Raw genomic sequence first — 20,968 nt, forward strand, 5'->3', positions numbered from 1 at the left:
GCTTGCTGGGAGTAATAAACATGGACCTGGGCTCTGTCTGCCTACTCTATACACTAGTGACAGCAGAGGCATGCCCTGATGTGGACATTTTTTTCTTTTCTGTTTATTTTTGTCTTTGTTTCATTTTGTTTTCTTTTTCTCTCGATTGTTCTTATTTTTATATGAGTGTGAATATTGTTCATAGTTTGGTTGTTGTTATTCTGTTCTCTTTTTATTTCTTCCATCTCTCTTTCCCTCTTATCTTCTTCACTATTTTCGCATTGCACAATTTTCCATTGTCCTCTTTCATTGCTTCTAATCTCTTCTTCTTCTTTTCCTTCTCCTCTTCTTCTCCTTCTTCTTCTTCCCAACCCCTTTTAAATTTTCTACCCTAGGGTAAAAATCATATTGAGGACATAATTACTGTATATAATTTTCTGATTCATTTTAGATTTTTTATATAAACACAGATATACTCCATACAGTTAAAGGTGGCAAATTAAGTTACTACAGTTTGTCATTTTCTAAACTGCGTTTGATGCTATTGTTATTGCTGATTATACTACTTTAGCCAAGGTGACATAACTGTTCTAATCAGTTTTTCTTCCTGATATGCTAAACAACTGAGGTTGCCTAAGAATCATAAACAACACTATAGGCCTGTGCCAAAGAATGAGGGGCTGGGTCAAATAGGCAGCAACTTCTCATCCACAATAAATTGATGAAGTAGAATCTTGCAACAGACTTAAAACCCAAAAGCCAGATACACCTGGAAGGCATTTCTGAGAAGTAGTCATTTTCTAAGGGTTCTCAATACTAGAAATAAAGCTGCTTTCTATAAGCAATTTACAAGCATCAACCCAGAAATTAAACTAAAAAAGAAAGAAAAGAAAGGGAGAAGGCATTTAAGCAAGATGCAACCTCAGACTTCTGGCTCTCCAAAAGCAAACCCAAGGGGCAATGAAGTGGAACAATTTAAAAGCCACCCACTTGGAGTCCCTGAAGTGGTAATAGCAGAAGTAACAAGGCACATGATGAGGTTCTAGAAAAAAAAATCAAGTCAGAAATAATTTCTCAGATAACTACAGAGATAGTGACCATAATGAAAGACATGGCCAGTGATTCTAAAAACAGATACATATTAAAAAAAAAAAGCAAGAAGCACTTAGGAAAATGATGGATACCATGAACATCCAACATAGGAAATAAATGGAATCCATGAAATGGATTCAGATATCCAGGATATTAAAAACTCCATTGAAAGTATATGTAGCAGAATGAGCTAATGTGAGAACAGAACATAAGACATAGAAGACAGGATTGTGGTCAGCGATCATAAAGAAAAGATTTCTTAAAAATAGCAAGGGACCAAAAAGTCAGTCCAAGAACTGCTAGATGATGCAAACAAGAATAGCATAAGATTGGAATAAATGGAAAAGCAGAAGATAGCGCAAATGACATAAAAAAAACCCCATTCACAAAAGTAATGGCAGAAAACTTCCCAAAGGTAGAAAAAGAATTTGGGATACAGATAAGTGAGGCATGTAGAACTCCAGTCAGCCATGATAAAAAACATCTATGCCAAGGCATATAAGAGTCAAGATTCTAGAAATTTAACACAAGAACAGAATATTAAATGATGTTAGGGAAAAGAAACAAATCATCTATCAAGGAAAGCCCATCAGAGTCTTACCAGACTTCTCAACATAAACCCTCAAGTCAAGGAGAGCTTGGAGTGAATATTTCAAACCTGAAAAGAAAACAACCTCCAGCTCAGATTGATGTAACCTGCTAAACTATCTTTCAAAACCAACGGAGAAATAAGATACTTCCATGACAAAGAACACCTAATGGAATGCATGACCACCAGACCAGCATTCCAAAATGTCCTGAAGAAGATTCTAGAAAGAGATAAGGAGGACTACACGCCACAAACTCCAACAGAATGAATCCATCAGGCAGAGCAGGCAATTAAGCAGAGGAGAAAAAAAGGGAGCCAGCAACAGGAAAATAATGTGACAAAGATAAGTCGATACATACCAGTTATCGACATCAGCATAAGTTATCTCAATTCACCAATCAAAAGAAACAGACTGGCAGAATGAATTAAGAAGCAAGATCCTACAATATGCTGCATACCAGAAGCACATTTATTTAAAGAAATTCTGATATGGGAATTCATCACCATAATTCATCACATTTATATAAATTCATAGACTGAAAGTCAAAGGATGGAAAACAATACTCCATGTGAAAGGAACCTGGAAAAAAAAATCAGCGGTAGCTATTCTATTTGCAGACATAGTGAATTTTAAGCCAAGACTGATTAAGAGAGACAGAGAAGGTCACTATATCCTTGAAAAGGGAACAATCCAAGACAAAGTGATAAAAATTTTAGATATATATGCACCAATATCAGAACACCTAACTATATAAAACAAGTATTAACAGACATGATAAATCAAATAAACACTAAGACAATTGTAATGGGGGATCTCAATACCCCATTGTCACAAATGGACAGGTCAAATAGACAAAAAGAAAAAAACCAACAAAGAAATATCAGAACTGAAGAAAAATTTTGAACAAGTGGACTTCCCGTAGATGTCTGCAGTGTCCCACCCTACAACATCAGAATATACATTCTTCTTAGCTTCATGTGGGATGGTCTCCAAAACAGACCACATACTAGCCCATAAAACATGCTTAAGTAAATGCAAAAGAATTGAAATTATCCCATGCATATTATCAAACCATGGTGCAATGAAATTGGAAATCAATGGCAAAGGAAACCATAAAAACTTCATAAATACATGGAAATTAAATAACACCTTCTTGAACAACCAATGGGTCACAGATGAAATTAAAGAAGAAATTAGTCAGTTTTTACAATTAAACAATAATGTCAATACAACATACTGGAATTACGGGATACAATGAAAACAGTTCTATGAGGTAAATTTATAGTGATGAATTCCCATATCAGAAAAACAAATCAAGCTCAAATAAACAACCTAATGTTGGACCTCAAACTTCTAGAAAAAGAATTACAAAAAATAAAGCCCAAAAGTCACATGAGGGAGGAAATTATAAAGATCAGAGCAGAAATGAATGCTACGAAGAATAAGAAAACAACACAGAGAATCAATGAATTGAAGAGTTGGTTCTTTGAAAGATTAAATGTAACTGACAAACCCTTAGCCAACCTTATCAAAAAAGAAAGAAAGAAATTTCTCAAATCCATGCAATTAGAAATGAAAAGATGAAAGCACAAAGATCTCACAGAAATCCAGAAGATCATGAATACCTACTCTGAGAACCTATATTCTAATAAGATGAAAAACACAGAAGAAATGGACAGATTTTTAGATGCATATGAATTATCAAAGCTAAATCAAGAAGATATACAAATTCTTTCTTTCTTTATTTTTTTTGGTACCGGGGATTGAACTCAGGTCCTTGCGCTTGCAAGGCAGGCCACCGAACCACTGAGCTAAATCCCCGGCAAGATATACAAATTCTTTCTTTCTTTATTTTTTTTGGTACCGGGGATTGAACTCAGGTCCTTGCGCTTGCAAGGCAGGCCACCGAACCACTGAGCTAAATCCCCGGCAAGATATACAAATTCTAAATAAACCAATATCAGTCAATGAGATTGAAGATGTAATTAAAATCCTACCAACAAAGAAAAGTTCAGGCCCTGATGGCTTTACTGCTGAATTTTATAAGAAATGTAGAAAAGACTTAGCGCTGCTACTTCTCAGACTCTAGTGAAAGCAATACTCCCAAATTCATTCCTGAAAGCAAGCATTATGCTGATACTAAAACCAGAGGAGGATCCAACCAAAAAAGAGAATTACAGGCTAACCTCCCTAATGAACATAGACACAAAATTCCTTAATAAGATACTCACAAACAAAATGCAGCAAATCATCAAGACAATTATACACCACAACCAAGTATGGTTCATCCCAGGCATGCAGGGATAGTTTAACACATACAAATCAATAAATGTTAGGGCTGGGGATTTAGCTCAGTGGTTTTGCTACCTACCTCATAAGTGTAAGGACTGGAGTTGGATCCTTGGTATTAAAAAAAAAAGTTATACACTATATTAATAAAGCCAAGGGCAAAAACCATGTGATCTCAATAGATGCAGAAAAAGCATTTGACAAAGTCCAACACACATTCATGATAAACAAATTGGAGTAGAAGGTGCTGATAAAATACATCTATGACAAACAAACTCTCAACATTATATTAAATTGATAAAAACTGAAAGCTTTCACTCTAAAATCAGGAACAAGACAAGGGGTCCACTATGACCACTTTTATTCAATATAGTTCTGGAAACATTAGCCAGAATAATTAAACAAGATAAAGAAATAAAACAAATAGAATAGAAAAGAAAGAAGTCAAATTATCATTATTAGCAGATGACATTATTAGCAGAAGACCCCCCCAAAATACCAAAAGGCTTTTCGATTTAATAACCAAGTTCAGTTGCATAGCTGGATACAAAGCCAACACACAGAAATCAATAGCATTCCTGTACACAAATAACAATTCACTGAGAAAGAAATTAGGGAAACAACCTCCTTCACAATAGCATACAAAAAATTAAATAACTGAGAATCAGTCCAACAAAGGAAGTAAAAGACCTTTACATGGAAAACTACAGTACTCTGAAAAAGGAGATCAAAGAGGATAACAGGAAATGGAAACATATCCCTTGTTCTTGGGTAGGAAGAACCAGTATAGTGAAAAAGGCTATGCTCTCCAAATGGTTCCACAGATTTAATGCAATCTCAATCAAAATACCAATGGCATGTATCACAGAATTAGAGAAAATAATTCTAAAATTCATTTGGAACCAGAAAAGACATAGAATAGCAAAAACAATTCTGGGCAACAAAGATAAAACAGGGGCATCACAATCCTTTATTTGAAGTTATACTGCAGAGCTATGGTGATAAAAACAGCATGGTACTGGCAAAGATACAGACCTGAGCATCAGTGGAACAGAATAGAAGCTACAGAAAGAACTCCAAACACACTCAGCCACCTTATCTTTGACAAAGGATAAGTGGAAGAAAGATAGCCTCTTATTAAAATAGTGCAGGGAAAACCGGTTTTGCACATGCCAAAGACTAAAACTAAATTCATATCTTTCAGCACACACTAAACTAAAATCAAAATGGATCAAAGATCTAAATATTAAAACAGAAAGAGTAAATCTATTAGAAAAGAGAATGGGTAGAACTCTTGACACTGGTGTAAGAAAGACTTTATGGACAAAACCCTGGTCACACAGGAAATATCAGAAAGCATCAACAAGTGGGATCTTACCTTATTAAAAACCTTTTGCATAGCAAAAGAAATCACCAACAGAATGAAGAGACAATTCAGAGTGGGAAAAAATTTTAGTCAGCTGTGCCTCAGAAAAAGGACTAATTTCTAGAACATATGAAGAATTGAAAAAATGAGACCCCCTCCAAAATTTAAAGATCCGATCTAAAAATGGACATCTGAAATGAAAACACACTTCTCAGATGAAGTAGAAAGGCAAATAAATATATAAAAAATGTTCAACACCACTAGTCATTCGAGAAACACAAATTAAAACAGTGCTGAGATTCCATGTCATTCTAGAAAGAATGGCTATCAAGAAGTCAACCAACAACAAATGCTGGTGGGGCTGTGGGGAAAAAGGAACCCTTTCCATTGTTGGTGGGAGTGCAGACCGGTGCAACCACTGTGGAAACCGCTGTGGAGATTCCTGAAAAAACTAAAACCATAGGTTCCATTTGACCTAGAGATAGCTAGGTCTTGGTAAACCTCTTGGTGTCTTTCTGAAAGAATTAAAAAATTTTACTACAGCAATATATGAATACCCATATTTATAGTGGCACAGTTTGCAATAGCTAAATCTTGCAAATGGCCAAATGCCTATCAACTGATGAATGGATAAAGATGGTGTGTGTTTTTAACACAAGGGGAACTACTCTGCCATAAAGAAGGATACATGTCTAAGTAAAAGCATAGACCTTGAGACCGCACTCTTAAGTGAAAAAAATCGGACACATATGTGTAAATGCATTGCATCTTAGGTGTGAGAAACAAAAAGTGTTCACGAGTGCCAAAATGTAAAACAGATATTGGGAAATGGGAAGAAATGTTCAAATGAGAAGGGGAACAAAGCAGGGGAGTGAGAGAGAGGAAGGGAAAAGAAAAAAGGATACCAGGAAGAAATGGGAATAAAGGCTTTGTAAAAAAGCAGCAGATTCAAAGTTGAATGTTGTCATTATGTATATCTAAAGTGTATCAATAACCCCCCACAACAAACAATCAATCAAAAAAACCCCAAACCATAACAAAACAAAACACAGTGGTTCCCTTACATGTTGCAAACTTTCCTAGTGTGTCTGTATGTTTACCCTTCTGGAGTCTTTTTTCTTTCTTTGAGACAAAGTCTTGCTATGTGGTTCAAGTTGGCCTTGAACATGTATAGCCCAGGCTGGCCTCGAACTCCCAGCCACCCTCCTGCCTCAACCTCCTGTGTGCAGGGATTACAGGTGTGCTCCACCGCGCCTGCCTCATAGTCTGCCTTATGGGACTTTGTGTAAGAGATGGACTTTACTGAGATCCCTTCAAGTTTGCACCGCCAGGCTCCATGTCCAGCTGGGAAAGTGATGAAGACAGTGCTCACGGTGGCCTTTTGGGCCGGATGGCTTCAGAGGGCTTGCGTGTCATGAGCACAGAGGCGGAGGGTAGAGCTGTCAATGACGCACAGGTGTCACTGCCAGTGTCACACTGCAGAGACTCGAGGCCCACCCTTTAAGAAGTACAGTTATTATCAATCCTCATGTGATCAGGACCCTGGAGGAGCCTCCCCTCTGGGACTCAATACTCTCCGGTACTGAGAAGTGAGGGTGATTGTTGATTTGGACCCAAGGGATTCATTACCTTCCCTGCTCCTTCAGGGACCATTTGTTCTCCATCTGAAGGTTTGATCTCTTTGAATTCAAATTATGAAGACTCGGGCTGAAGCACACACACACAGAGGTGGGGACAATACCTTCCTAGGCCCCAGGAAGAGTGGTGGGCCGGGGATCCGGCTTCCGTGTTGGGGAAGGGCACCCAGGGAGTAAAAGTGTCCCTCCATCGGTCCACCCTGGACTTGGCCACTTGCTGCCTTTTCTTGGGAAGCCAGCACTTTGTGCACCTTGAAAGTGTGTGCTGGCAGGGCCGGGGGACTGCCATGACCGGACCGCGGTGACGAGTCTCCCAGGGTCCTCTCTGAATGGCTTCACTGGAAAGTTAAAAACTAAAGCCTGAAATTAACTGCCTATGATAAGGAAAGCAGCCACAGGGAATTAAAATGAAAGTAGGACCCTTTCTCAAACAGCAAATGAATCAAGAACAGTAAAGAGCGTGTCCTACACTCAGCCCCTCGAGGGTGACACTTCACATGGAGGATGGGCTTGCTGGCTGTTTGGTCACTATGAGCTAGACGGCGTGCAACTTGTCACGATGCCATAGAAGTAACGCTGTGCCCCCGAGCATCATATGAGGGCTTTACAGTGCTGATCCACCTTCCCTGGTGTCAATCTTGCAGGGGCACTGTTTTTAGAGACAGAGGAGGGCGGAACGCACCGCGACCCTCAGCCTGGCGGAGGGCGGCCACTCCTTCTCTGTTAAAATTTTATCGGTCCAGTTTGCAGTGCACAACGATCACGCTCCTCCCGGGAAGCTGCGCGTGTGCACAACACACCTTCACTGTTTTCCACCCCTCGTCCCTTCCTCCACCAGCCCTCTTCCCCTTCCCTCCGTGTTTGCTATCGCCCATCTTTGGTTTTGCCCTGTATTTACACTTTGGGTTTCTTGTGTGACACATCCCTGTGATATTTCAGCGCTGTGTATGACTGGCGGCAAGCAGTCCGCTCACGCTCACGACAGCAGGGCGCTTGCAGGCAGCAGGACATCCTCGCAGGGGCCCGGGTTACAGAGAGCTGCTCTTCCCCCTTCAGCTGGAAGAGTATGGGCGATGGATGAAGGCGGCCACAGATTTGTCAGTCCGGGATCTAGTTAGTTTCCTCAAGCACTATAGAGACCGTGACCTGTAATCCAAACAAGAATGAGAATTATTAAAATGACATTTCAAGTTTTTTCACTTAATTCTTACCAAGACTTTACAAGGTACGTACTATTGCGGTGTTCACAACGTTTAGATGAAGAATGGAGATGCCCATGAGATCGGGAATTTACCCAGTCCTGAAATCCCTGAGGGCAGAGCTGACTGTAAGCTCAGGACTGCTGGCTCCTGACCTCTGGCCACACAGCACGCGGCTTCACCTGCTGAAGGGCCACCGGAGTAATCCCTGTCACAGAGGGACACATTCCACTCGTGCTTGCACACAAGCACCACACCCATATACACACCACCCACACATACACATTCACACACTCTCACCGTGCAAACACACAGATCAAACATGCACACTTCACACCCACACACCCCACACTCCACACCACATACCTCACACATGATACAAACCCACAACCACACAGCATACACCACACACACATATCTACACTATACACATTCCACACATACTCTGCCCACACATGCATATCACATACACACCAAATACTATAAATTACACACACCACAGCATGCAGCATATTCACACTCCCACTCATGCACACGCCACACACACAAACCACACCCCCATAATTATACATTCAGGCACACCCAGGAACAAACAGCTACACACACCCACGCTTACAAAAGTGAAAAAACAAAAGGGTGCTAACGGAATTGCTGTCTTCCCGTGTGGTGCTACAAGACTTCCCCTTGGGTTTGATTTTTTGATCAAATCCACTCAGGATTCTCCGAAGGTGTAAATCCTGCCCTTGGCCAAGATGGAGATATGAGGACTGCGGTGTCTGCTGCATCACCCCGACCAGCAGCAGGGGTCCCGGGGGAGCACACTGGCCTGGCGTGCTGTGGCTATTCCTGCAGAAGGGTGTGATCGTAAGTGCGACATATGGGCAACACTTTTCGGGGTTTCTCCAGGTAAATTTTGAGGATGCTTGATTCCATGAGTTGATCTCATTTTTGCTCAAAAAGTGATTATTTTGAAGGAGAGGTGTAAGATGAAGGCCTAAGATGTGTTAAGCAGAGGTTTTTGAAGAAAAATCCAGCCTCCCGTAACCTTGGCTGACCACAGGCTGTACGTGCTGCAGGAAGAACAAGCCTGGAGCATTGCACTGAGAGGATGAGGAGAAGTCTGCATCCGGCCTTTCCTGGATGTTGTGTGTGCTCTGTTTCTGTTGATTTTATTGCATTTTCTCCCTGGCTTATTGAGGTACATTTGGCACACAATAGAAAAAAAAAGTCTTCGGTACAAAACTAATGTAAACATGCTAGTGGGTTGGACTTTGTGTAAACTGTCACCACGATCAAGGCAATACATATATGCAGCGTCTGCAGACGCTTCCCTGCCCGTTCTGTGCATGAGTGCGTTCTGGTAGTCTCACTGTCCTTCCCTTCTCTTGTCCTCCCAGTGGAATCCTTTGCATCCTGAACATGGGCGGGTAGTCTTAAGGTAACAGGAGGCCTCCCTGGCTCCTTCAGAGTTGGCTTTGAAAAAGTTGTCTTCCTTCCTGCCAGATTCTCTCCCGTCTTCCTGGGGAACAACAGGCAATACCAACCCTCGTGAGTGTAACTTGAAGGTATGAGAGGATAACTCGTTGTGGTTTTCATTTGCACTTCCCTAATTGTTAGAGATGATGAGCTTATGTGTCCAGATAACTACTGACGAACGGCTTGCCTTTTAGAAATGACCAATTAGAACCTGCAACCTTTTAAAATATTGGGCTGTTTTCTTGCTCATAACCCTAAATTCCATATGTGCTTTGGCTATTTAACTGCTCAGAATTGTGGGTTCCTTATATGGTTTGAGTTCCTTATATAGTTTGGATACTAACCCCTTATAAGATGTGGGATTAAAATATGCCAGACTGGACTTTTCTCCGACCTGTAGCTGTCACCTTGCTTTGTGGTAGTTTCCTTTGCTGTACAGAGTTTTAGTGAGATGCAATCCCATTTTCTGTTTTTGCTTTTGTTGCCTGTGAGTTTGAGGTCGAGTCCAGAACATCCTTGACTAAAACAATTGCAAGAAGCAAGTTGGGAGAGAGACGGGAGCAAGGGGTGAGGGTGGGAAGGGCTCTCATCTGTTCTTGGTGGATCAGGAAACGGTCAGGTCTTGCTTTTCCAGGCCCCCAATAAATGGAAGCCTCATTTATCTGGAAGCTGACTTTCTGCCATGTCTCTGGGAGTGAGGGAATCCAGTAAGAGTCAGGCAGACTCGCTCTGGGACTAAGGGACCAAGCCCGGGCACACTGTCCACTGTTGGAGAGGTCCCAGCTCAGAGTACTGTTCTATTAGAAATGAACAATTTTAGAGGAACTTAGTGGTGACCGCTGGGCAGAGAACAACTCATTGTGGTTTGAGAAGAATTCAGAGAGAAGTTCCTATTTTATCTCCACATAATAGAAACTCAAGTTTAATAAGCGTTTTCCTTGAGATTTTCTGAGTTGCCTTAATACCTCCATACTGAGAGCTCAGATCTGGCCTGAATGCACAGGCAGGAATCCAACTCTATCCCAGAAGTCCAAGCTTCTCTCTGCTGATCATCCACTTGGCCTCGCTGGTGGGGTGGACAGGGTGGCTGGACAAGGGCTCAGTTCTGACCCTGCTGTCCAAGCCATTCAGTTTCACATCTGGATGCTCTCACCTAGGCTTACAGCTTCAATATCACGTACACGCGGCTCCTGCTGCTGGATGGTGGGATCTTATGGCTTGGGAACAATAGAAATGAGACCAGGCACATATTCTGAACAAGACAGGCCAGGCTTCCCTGCTGGGCCTTCAGCCTGCCAGCAGAAGGGAGCTTGTGCTTGATCAGAGGTGATCAGACTGTTTGCTCAATGAAACTAAGGGCCCGCTTCCTGTGGACCTGTTGGGTTGAGCTGATCTGATCCTGTCTATTAGCCAAGGGCATGATGGCACAGGGTGCTGTTCTTGTGTGCACATGTCCTGGCCTTCCACTGCTGGATGAACCGGTCACTTGCTTTGCTCAGGAGCTGCTGACTTACTCTCGGAGCTGGTGTCACATCTTCCATAAGCATTCTGGTCTTGCAACAGGACTAGAGAACTTTCAGCACCTGAGCTGTAGAACGAGCACGAGAGTGGGCAGAGAAACATAACAGATTTGATGGGCAACAGGCCAGATCAACCCTACATCCTGATTGACATCTCCACACCCAGAGCAGGGGAGAAGCTGACCCAGGAGTTAAGGAAGCAAAAGGGTACAGACACAAATGAACACAGAGATGTAAGACTGTTACTACATTTCAGGTACCTGTCAGATATCTGCAGGCTCAACCGATTTAGCCAAAGTGCCCCACGTTTGTGCACTGCAACCTAAGAAACTTACCATAACCCACATGTCACAGATGGGAGGCTCAGCTGTGTGACCTCCAAAAGTAGTGCTTTTTAAAGTCCACTAAGGCCTGGTAAAGCTAGAGGGTGTACTTTAGGGTCTGTAACGCTTTTGCTTCCAATAGGTGACAGGTCCAGGGCCATATGCTTCCTCTCTCTTGCGGCGGCCCCCACTGCAGTCCTGATGCATCTCCTCTAAGCTCGGGACGGGTCTGCAGCACCTCACAGGCCTCATGCAGAAACATCCAACAGTTTCTGCCCTCTGCCCACTCCAGCCCGAGAACCTGCCCTTCCCACTACCACTTTCCTGACTTAGTTGATGGCACCCCCATAGTTCCAGGTGTTCAAGCCAGAAAAGAGGGGTCACCCAGGGTTCTCGACAGCGCTCACACCCACATCCCGGCAGTTCTGCCGCGAAGTCCACCTCCTCTGCTGGGGCTCCTCTGGTCCACTCCAGCCTCATCCTCATCTGGATGTCTTCATACTCCTCTCTCTGCCCTCCCTCCATCCCAGCATCTGCCCTGAGCCATATTTGTCTGTTGCCGACGTGCTACTGGGCTGCCAGATTTTGTGGCAGGGACTTAAGCGTCTTGGCATCTCTGTCCTCATCTGTCTCCCTCCCACCTGTCAACTCTGGGCAGGTCTCTGCTCAGCTCTGTCCGTTCATCACTAAAGGGGCGTCAGTGCTACAAGGCTTACTGGCCCCGCGTGTAGCCAGCCTACCTCCCCTCTCAAGACTGAAGGTGCCAAGCTAAGTGTAAATAAGGAGACTCTCAAGATCTGCACAGACTATTTGCCAGCTTTTAATGTCTAGTTCCATACCACCTGGATGCTGCGTGGGAATTCCCAGTGACTGTGCTGAATCCACCTTGGATTCCAGGGAAAGCAGAGCCTCACAGACCACGCCATGATGAGGTCACCCCCAAGTGGGAGCTACGACCCTGTGACTGAAACCGAGGGTGTCCAATGGATAAGGAGAATTTGGGAATTGTACCGGACAGAATACTACCTCGCCATAAAGAAGGGATAAACTTGACTCATTTTAGGAAAATGGATGTACATTGAAACCATAATGCTAAATGTAGTAAATCAGACACACAAGGTTACATATCATATGTTTTATCTGATACGAGGGACCCAAATTCTAAATAATTTAGGAGCAAATTAAAAAGTAGGTGATAGGAAAGAGGGAGAGATAGACTTTGTGGAGATGGGTAGGGGATGAGGGTATGGGGGAAGACAGGAGGGAAGGGGAAAAAGAAATAAAATAAGGCACTCCACAGAGCATACAACAAAAGGAAACTGAGGCTGCCCACTCTAAACAGGAAGATCTGTCATGATGGGAACCAGAACCTTACAGAACCAGCCTGTGATCACCATTCCCCAAACCCTGAGCTGACCGGGATGACCTATGCCTGTCACCTCTGCCAATTCCCAACCCTGGCCCTGTTGTGTCAGGCAGGGGTCTTGGGAGGCTGGGGGCCTCCCGTGAAGAGACTCCCTGCCTCCCTGCCTCCCTGGTTTGTCTCTTCACTCTAGTAGGAATGAAAGAGGTGAAGTGAGGCTGACCCAGAATCAAAAGCCTCTGCAGCACAGAATGAGGAGCTCAAAAACGAAAGTATAGTAAAGAAAGTATAGTGTGCTTTACTATACTCGCCTCACAAACTGTCACCCAGCAAGTGAGCCGTATGGCAGGGAGAAGCCCATGGTGAGCTTCTCAGCATGGTATCTTTGCTTTGCTCATAATCATAGGGGTGAGCCGATTTTCTAAGAATAACTATTTCACTGATTGGTACAATCAGTCTCCACCTTTATTTCTGGGAAGGCGATGTTAGGGATTTCTTAAGCATGAGTAACATTCTTATAAGGATATAGTAGGGTACATTTCCTCTAGTACATGACACACTGATGAGCATATGATGATTCTATCACCGACAGCCACCTAGACCCTGCCCTGGGTCTCTATGTTCCTCCAGTCTGTCCCTACACCCTTGCTCCCCTCCTGAAAGTCTTGTCAGCCCCTGAAAGACAGGCATTGAGCCTCTCTCTCTCTCTCTCTCTCTCTCTCTCTCTCTCTCTCTCTCTCTCTCTCTCTCTGTTTCCCAGCATGGCCATGCTGACCAAGCTTCTCTCCTGCCCTTCACCACTGGTCATCTCCTTGGTTGGCATATTGGGACAGGTGGCTGAGCCTGGCCTGTTGTGGGATTTTTGTCCCAAAACTCTTGTAACAGTTTCAGTGGGACAAAATCCTTATAAAGCAGTGGTTCTCAAGGGGCAGGAGCAGGTGGAAGAGTTTTCCCTTGCAAGGGACACAGTCTTTTTGTTGTCATAACAACACAGAAACCACAAAAGGGACAAAGGACAATCAAACTCCTGGACCCTTAACCTATTACTAATGCAAAGCATGATTTAGGTTGTTTTTTGAGGCAGTCAGGGAGTTGAAACCATTTTTTTTTTCTTAGAGCAGCGACTTCACGTGGGCCTACAGTAAGTAACTGAAAGCAGAGTAAAGTGTGACCTTCATTTTACTACCTCAAAATTTTGGGTCAGAGCCTTTGTATATAGACATGGTGATTATTTAGGGATGTTCTATTTAAAAGTTCGCAAAATGAGGTTGATTAGGCTTCTTGTTATTATTATTTTTGTAGTACTCAGGATTGAGCCTAGGGCCTTTATATTAAACTACACCCCTAGTCCTTTTAATGAATTACTTTATTGATACAGGGTCCTGCTAAATTGCTAAGTTGCCTAGGCTGCGTTTGAATTTGTGATCCTCCTGACTTAGTCTCCCAGAAACTTAAATTTACACAACCTATCTAATTTCCCTTTTAAGACTAAGGAGGATCAGGATCACTGTGAGTTCGAGACCAGCCTGGGCTACAGAGTGAGTTCAAGGACAGCAGGAACTGCATAGCAAAATCCTGTCCAAACAAACAAATGACTGAGAACATCAAGATAAGAAGTTTACAGAGATGTTCAAGTCTCCAGTCATTGCCTTGAACCCAGCAGAGCTTTCATAAGACTGAGACTGCCCTGAGCAGAAACAAACACATCATGGGGACTAAAGGACTTCTCTGAGCCACCCCATACATAAATCTCCAAATGAGATAACAATCAAGAAAACCTAGTCACTTCAGCTAATTCACAGATGCTGTTTGTTCTGTGAAACTGCTGGTGTGATTCTCTTCATCTGAGCTGTACTCTTAATTCTCAAGCTGAGATCCCATTGTCACTGGGTGGGGTCTGAGGAGTTCCCCAAAAGGAAGATGGGGACCTCAACTCAGACTGCTGAATAGGTTTGTGGAGGTCTTGTTACAGGAAAAGAACTTTAGAATGCATCAGTGAGAGCCACAGAAGACTGATCTGGCAGCAAGAAGTTCATACTCAGAAGGGACAGCAGCTTTCAGAGTGACCCTGCATGGGTGGGTGTTGGGGTCATAGATGTACTCTTGGAGCTGTCAATTATGATAGAGGATCTAAGCTTTTTGCCTCAAAACATTCTTTGAGCCCTCTGAATTTGTTTATTTATCTTAAGGTCAGGTTGCTGCTTTTATCGTACCAACTAGGTGAGTTGATGGATTTACAGTATCTTTAGATTTAGGTGTGATGGGTCTGGATAAAAAAAAAAAACAAAAAAAAAACAAAAAAAAAAAAAAAAAACAACAAAAAAACAAACAAACCAAAAACCCTAGGGAGTGAAGACAGGGAGCACAGATATGGAGTCTTGGGCAACTTGGCTGTGTCCTGAAATTTCAGTTTCCTTAAAAATACAGCCTAAAAATTATGGTTGTCTCCTACCAATCTTTATTTCTTCTATCTTATCTCACCTCCTCTATCTTTTCCTACTTTTTGACTTGGCCTAACTAATCTGCCCATGCCTTTCTGACACATCCTGAAATCCTTTTTCTGTGAAAAGAGCCAAGAACCTACTCCTACACTGAGTGTCATGCCCTTTGGGGGGACTTCCTTGGACCTCATCCATTGACAGTAACTGGGGAGGTGGGAGAGTTACATGCTACTGGCATTTAGTAGGTAGAAGCCAGCTTAAGGTCCTACAACTATGATATTTGTAACCAGTAAAAAATACAGGTCCTGATAGGATTATAAAATGAGATTACGGATTTACCACTTACCAGAAATTCAATTTTTACCTTGTGGTTCTATTTATAATAGAATGTAGGTAGGATTATCAGGGAAAAATGTAGTGTGTGGAGGTTGAGAAAGCCTGCCAAACAGTAGCGGTCTTTAAGCCCTAATTAACATCACAACCATCTCCAGGGCTTGTAAGGCACAGATTCTGACCTATTCTTAGAATTTTAAATTTCCTCTCCTATTCTTTTTCTTTCTTTTTTTTTTCCCTTGTTGCTGGGGAGCACTTTACCAGTGAGTCACATCTCTGAGCACTCTAGCCCTGTTTCTGCTTCAGGAGTTCTGAGGTGATTACCAGGATTTGCATTTCTCCGTTGACTGCTGCTACATACGTGAGAAGTGCGCCCTAGATCGTCTGGCGGGGCTGTCGCTGCGGCGTGGGGACAGCCGGGTGGTGGCCGCCACTCCTGCCGGCCGGGCCACTTCCAAATTCCAGTCACTGGCCTCGGAGTACTTCCGGGTCCCTCTAGGCGGCTGGAGGTCTCGGCGCCTCCATGGTGGCCTGGGACGGGGCGGGGCCAGGCGGGGGCGTGGCGAGGAAGGCGGCCCCGGCGCAGCGAGAGTTCTCTTGCCGGACGTTGCGAGGTCGCTACGCCTCGGGCCAGCGCGGTGTCCGAGCTCTGGCTTCTGCGTCGTGGCGTCCGGCGCAGCCCCGCCGGGGTCAGGTCCGGCCTACCCTGGTACGCAGCACACCGCTTGTGCTGCAGGAAAGGCCCGGCAGGCACCGGGCCTTGAAGTTGTGTTTTCTCTACGGCGCCCGAGGCCTTCACCCTTAGTGCTGCAGGCGGATGGTAGGTGGACGGGACCCTGGCAGGGACAATAGACCGCCGGGCGCTGAGGTTCCACTAACTGCCCCATTCAGGGTGGAGCAGGGAGGCAGGGCAGGCTTTCAGGATGGGCAGGAGAGAGGGGAGGAGCAGGGAGCAGGTGCTGCTCACTCTTTGCTAGTGCACAGGTGACCCAGGCCATTGAGAGCAGCTCTGGAGCCCGAGCCATGGGAGAGTCTCACCCTCACTGCCCAATCAGGCTGGCAGGCGGCCGGAAGCCTGGCCTGTGTTTGCCCGGCTCTCTGGGTTTGCAGGTTGCTCACAGTCCTTGGTCCTGGCTGATGTTTCCATCAGTTTAGGTGGCTGGTTCCTGTGGTTTTAATTTACATTTTCTGATTTCTCTACAAATATTTATGGGCCATTTAGGATTCGGTTTGTGTGAATTCTCTTTCACAACTTTTGCACACCTTTCCTTTCAGTGGGATAAAATTTTATTTCTCTCATTGTTTTTCAGAGATTATTTATGTTCTGTATTCTAAATACTGGTTCTTTTTGGGCTGTGTGTGTTGTGAATGTCTCCCAGCAGGCTGTGGCTATTGTTTGGGGTGTTCTGTTGATAGATGTTATGTTGATCATCTGTTGCTGGATCGAGAATCACCCCGCAGCTAAGAACTGGAAAGCAACAGCCGTGTAACATGTCCAGGCTGCGGTGGGTCAGGAATCTCGGCACGGCTTGGCTGAGTTTCTGTGGCTCGGTCCCTGGGTATGGCCCAGCTGTGGGCTAGGGCTGGATGGAAAACTGTCCCTCAGCATTGGACTCCTTGAGGATGCTGGGCGGAGCCTCACTTCCTGCTGAGTGTCTGCCAGGACTGAACTCAGCCTTTCCCTGCCTCAGGCAGCTCAGGGCATGGCTGCTGGCTTCCCTCAGAGTGAGCAGGAGGGAGAACGAGAGACAGAGGTCAAAGGCAGATGGAAGCCCAGTCTCTCTGCGGCCTCGCCTCGGAAAAGACATCTCATTGTCACAGTGGCCGAATCCTGTTTGTGAAAAGCAGGTCGCAAGGCCAGGCTTCTCTGGAGGAGAGGATTACTCAGTGGCATGAATGCCAGGAGGGAGGAGAATCTTTGGGAACCGTCTGACAGACCACCTACTACAGAGCTGTTGTAAATTGGATGAGGTTTAATTTATCCATTTTCCTTTCAGTGTTTGTTTTTGTCAAGAAATTCTTCCCTTTTCTGGGTTTCTTTAGTACTGAAAACGTTTAAACGCTTTTCTTCTTCACAGTTAGTTTTTAGTGTGTTTAGTCTCACCATCTAATGCATTTGGCACAGGTGCCTGTTTAACAGCCTAACTTCCTTAACACTGGCAGCTCAGCGTCTTGGCACCAGCCCTGTTGAAGGTACTCAGTGGCCCCCATGGCTCCTGGTGGCCGTGGTGGGCAGCCCTGCTGTGTTTCTTCCAGTGATCCAGGACAGCAGTTGCCACTAAGGCCAATTTTGCCCCCAGGGAGCACTTGGCAACGCCTGGAAAACATTTGATTTTTCACTGAGGAGGAAGAGGCGTTCTGCTGCCATCTAGTGGGAAGAAGCCGGGTGTTAACCGCCCCACAGTGTGGGGTCTGCCCTCTCGCTCCTGACTGTGCAGGCCAGATGTGGGTAGTTCTGGCAGTGCTGCCCTGCCTTGGCACGTGTGCATTCTGGAGTGAGTTTGAGAAGGGGCTGTTTTTCCCTAGGTGGCCGATTGGCCAGACCGCCTTTTCTGTGTGTTCCGTCTGCTGTCTTTTGTGTGAATCTCAAGCAGAGGATGTTTCCACTTAGGTGGTAAAGATGCTCTTGCTTTGCTTATTAGGCCGTTGTTCTTAAACACTGGCTTCCTTTGTCTTGCAGCCTCCTGGACTCTGGGTGAAGACAGCCTCTGCTTCCCAGCCCGCCATGGCCTCAGCCTTGAGGTAGGAGTGACATCAGAGGGAAGGAGACACTCTCATCTTTTGGTCCTGCCGATGTCCGGAAATGATGCTCAGAGAGCAGAGCGGGGAAGGAAGCGGACAGGAGGGGATGGAGAGAGATGAGGCTGAGGGGTGTGTGGCTCCGGTGTGTGCTTGACGGAAAACCACTCAGCTGTCCTCACCCTTCAAGACAAAGACACTGGTGGGCATCTGGGCCCACCGCATCCCTGCTAGGACAGGGGACACTGAGGCAGGGCCGCTGCCAGGAGGCCACTATCCCCTAGAACCTGGTTTCCTCTCCCCAAGCTGTGGTGTCTCCTGGGCCCCCACACAGAGCTCAGATGGTGGGGACCTGGCCTCCCGCGATCAGCAGGGGCTGTAGATGGTGGCTGGGCTGAGACTGTGCCACCTGCACCGTCCCAGAGCGCAGGGTCCCCTGAGTGGGCCCGGAGATAATCCTGGGTGGTGACAGGGTCCCTGTGCCCACCTCGCCGGGCCGTCCTCAGTCCATCGTGCTCACTCTCTCCTCCCACTGCCGGCAGGGTTCCCGGCACGGCCGGGTGTCTGGGGCCCGGTGCAGCTGCCCCATGGCCTCTGCCCTGCTGTCGTGTCCTCGCCAGCCTGTCAGCTCCGGGCCTCGCGCTGAGCTTGTTTCTCTGCGCGGACATCTGTTAGTGAGCGCCCCTCACTCCTTCGGGCAGCCCGGGAGCCTGCCCCTGGCCCGTGCGGAGGAGCACATGCTCTCTCTCCCAGGCACAGGTGACTGCTGCACAGCTGCTGGGAGCTTGTGCCGTGAGCGCTGTGCTTGGGGAGCGGGTTCCTCCGCCGTCCTCCTCCTCGTGGCTGCTCACCGCTCTCTCGTCATGGCTGGAGTCCTTCCACCTGCATCCGTTTGGCTCCCGTGTGCACAGGCCGGGAGTTCGGGTGGCAGGGCCCCCTGCTCTCAGAGTCTCGGTCTCCTTGCTCCCAAATTACTCACAGTAAGGTACCGGGGAGGAGGAGGAGCCACCTGAAACCGGTCTGCTCAGCTCTGGAATTTGGGGAGCGAAGGAAGCCTTTGCTGGTCAGGAAAACAGAGGAAGAGGTGGGTAGGGAAAGCGCGCTAGCAGCTCTGGGAACGCTGTCTAGGCTGGCAGGGCTGGCGCTACAGCCACCCAGGTTTCCCTGAGCCCAGCCCTCACTGAAGGGAGCCCTTCACTCAGGAGAGGAAGTGTGCATCTCTGGCCTGGAAAGGGCGGCCCCCTCCTCCGCCCCAGCCGGTGGACGGATGGACAGTGAGTGGCCTCTGCTCACTGTGTTCCTTCCCTTGCAGCCGGGTCCCTCCCGGGAGAGCCGCCCGCCCCAAGGCCAAGGCCGCCAAACTGCTGGAGGTTCTGAGCGCCCTGGAGGGGGAGTCGGGCCACGCCCCCGAGGAGATATTCATTGCGCCTCCTGACAACGCGGCTGGGGACTTCACGGACGAGGACTCTGGGGATGAAGATGAAGACGGCCAGCGGGGCCCCCAGCTGCCTGGCAGTGTGCTGCACGCCTCCGTGGTGTCCGAGGACTCGGACAGTGGCGAGGGCAGTGGGGAGGACATGGGCGGGCTGGCGCTGCAGCCGGCCTCGAAGAGGCGGAGGACAGGGGTGGAGGAGCAGCGCGTGTGGACCAGGAGAGACATCCAGCCACGCTTCAGCAGCTGGACTGCGTCAGACCCTCACGTCGAGGACCTCAGGAGCCAGGAGCTGAGCCCTGTGGGCCTCTTTGAGTTGTTCTTTGATGAAGGGACGATTAACTTCATTGTTAACGAAACCAATCGGTATGCTGGGCAGAAGGGCGTCACCCTGGGCCTCTCGGCACAGGAGCTGAAGTGCGTCCTGGGCATCCTGATTCTGAGTGGCTACATCTCCTATCCCCGGAGGAGGATGTTCTGGGAGACCTCCCCCGACTCCCACCATCCTCTCGTGGCCGATGCCATCAGAAGGGACAGATTCGAGCTGATCTTCTCTTACCTGCACTTTGCAGACAACAGTGAGCTGGACGAGAGTGACCGGTTCGCGAAGGTCCGGCCCCTCATCGTCCGCATGAACTGCAACTTCCAGAAGCACGCGCCGCTGGAGGAGTTCTACAGCTTCGGCCCGTCCACCTGCGAGTGCCTGGGCCCGCGCAGCTCCAGGCGGCTGCCCGCCGTGTGGCTGGGCTACAGGGTCTGGTGCGGGACCACCAGCAAAAAACCTTGTGTGGTTCGAGCCCTCGCAGGGCACGCTGTGCACCAAGCCCGACCGAGGCCTGGGCCTGGGGGGCAGCATGGTCCTCAGGTTCGTGGACGCGCTTCGGGGGCGGGGCTGCCTGCCCTACCACATCTTCTTCGACAAGGTTTTCACAAGTGTCAGGCTGATGTCCCTGCTGCGGGAGAAGGGCGTCAAGGCCACAGGTACAGTTCGCGAGCACAGGACAGATCGGTGTCCCCTCAAAGACCCCAGGGAGCTGAGGAAAATGAAGAGGGGCTCCTTCGACTACAAGGTGGACGAGCGCGAGGAGATCATCGTGTGCCGCTGGAACGACAGCAGTGTGGTCAACATCTGCTCCAACGCGGTGGGCATCGAGCCCGTGAGGCCAGCCCGCCGGAGCTCGGGCGCAGC

General features: G+C 46.8%; 1 protein-coding gene and 1 long non-coding RNA gene across 2 annotated transcripts in view; one reads left to right on the forward strand and one right to left on the reverse strand.

Moving 5' to 3' along the window:
- Positions 1-334: 334 nt before the first annotated feature.
- Positions 335-16,080, reverse strand: LOC104866276. Its single transcript, XR_781408.2, has 3 exons — positions 15,933-16,080; positions 7,852-8,099; positions 335-370 (listed from the first exon to the last, which is right to left on the reverse strand). It is a non-coding gene; the product is annotated as an uncharacterized LOC104866276 (long non-coding RNA).
- Positions 16,081-16,414: 334 nt separating this feature from the next.
- Positions 16,415-20,968, forward strand: part of Pgbd2 (piggyBac transposable element derived 2) — a 6,332-nt gene continuing 1,778 nt past the window's right edge. The window contains 4 exon segments of the mRNA XM_033767983.1: positions 16,415-16,428; positions 18,289-18,350; positions 19,660-20,556; positions 20,558-20,967. Coding sequence (XP_033623874.1) covers positions 16,426-16,428; positions 18,289-18,350; positions 19,660-20,556; positions 20,558-20,967 — 1,372 coding nt within the window. The 5' untranslated portion in view covers positions 16,415-16,425.

Source organism: Fukomys damarensis, unplaced genomic scaffold (assembly GCF_012274545.1).
Source record: "Fukomys damarensis isolate Sample0158 unplaced genomic scaffold, DMR_v1.0_HiC HiC_scaffold_3, whole genome shotgun sequence".
NCBI lineage: Eukaryota > Metazoa > Chordata > Mammalia > Rodentia > Bathyergidae > Fukomys > Fukomys damarensis.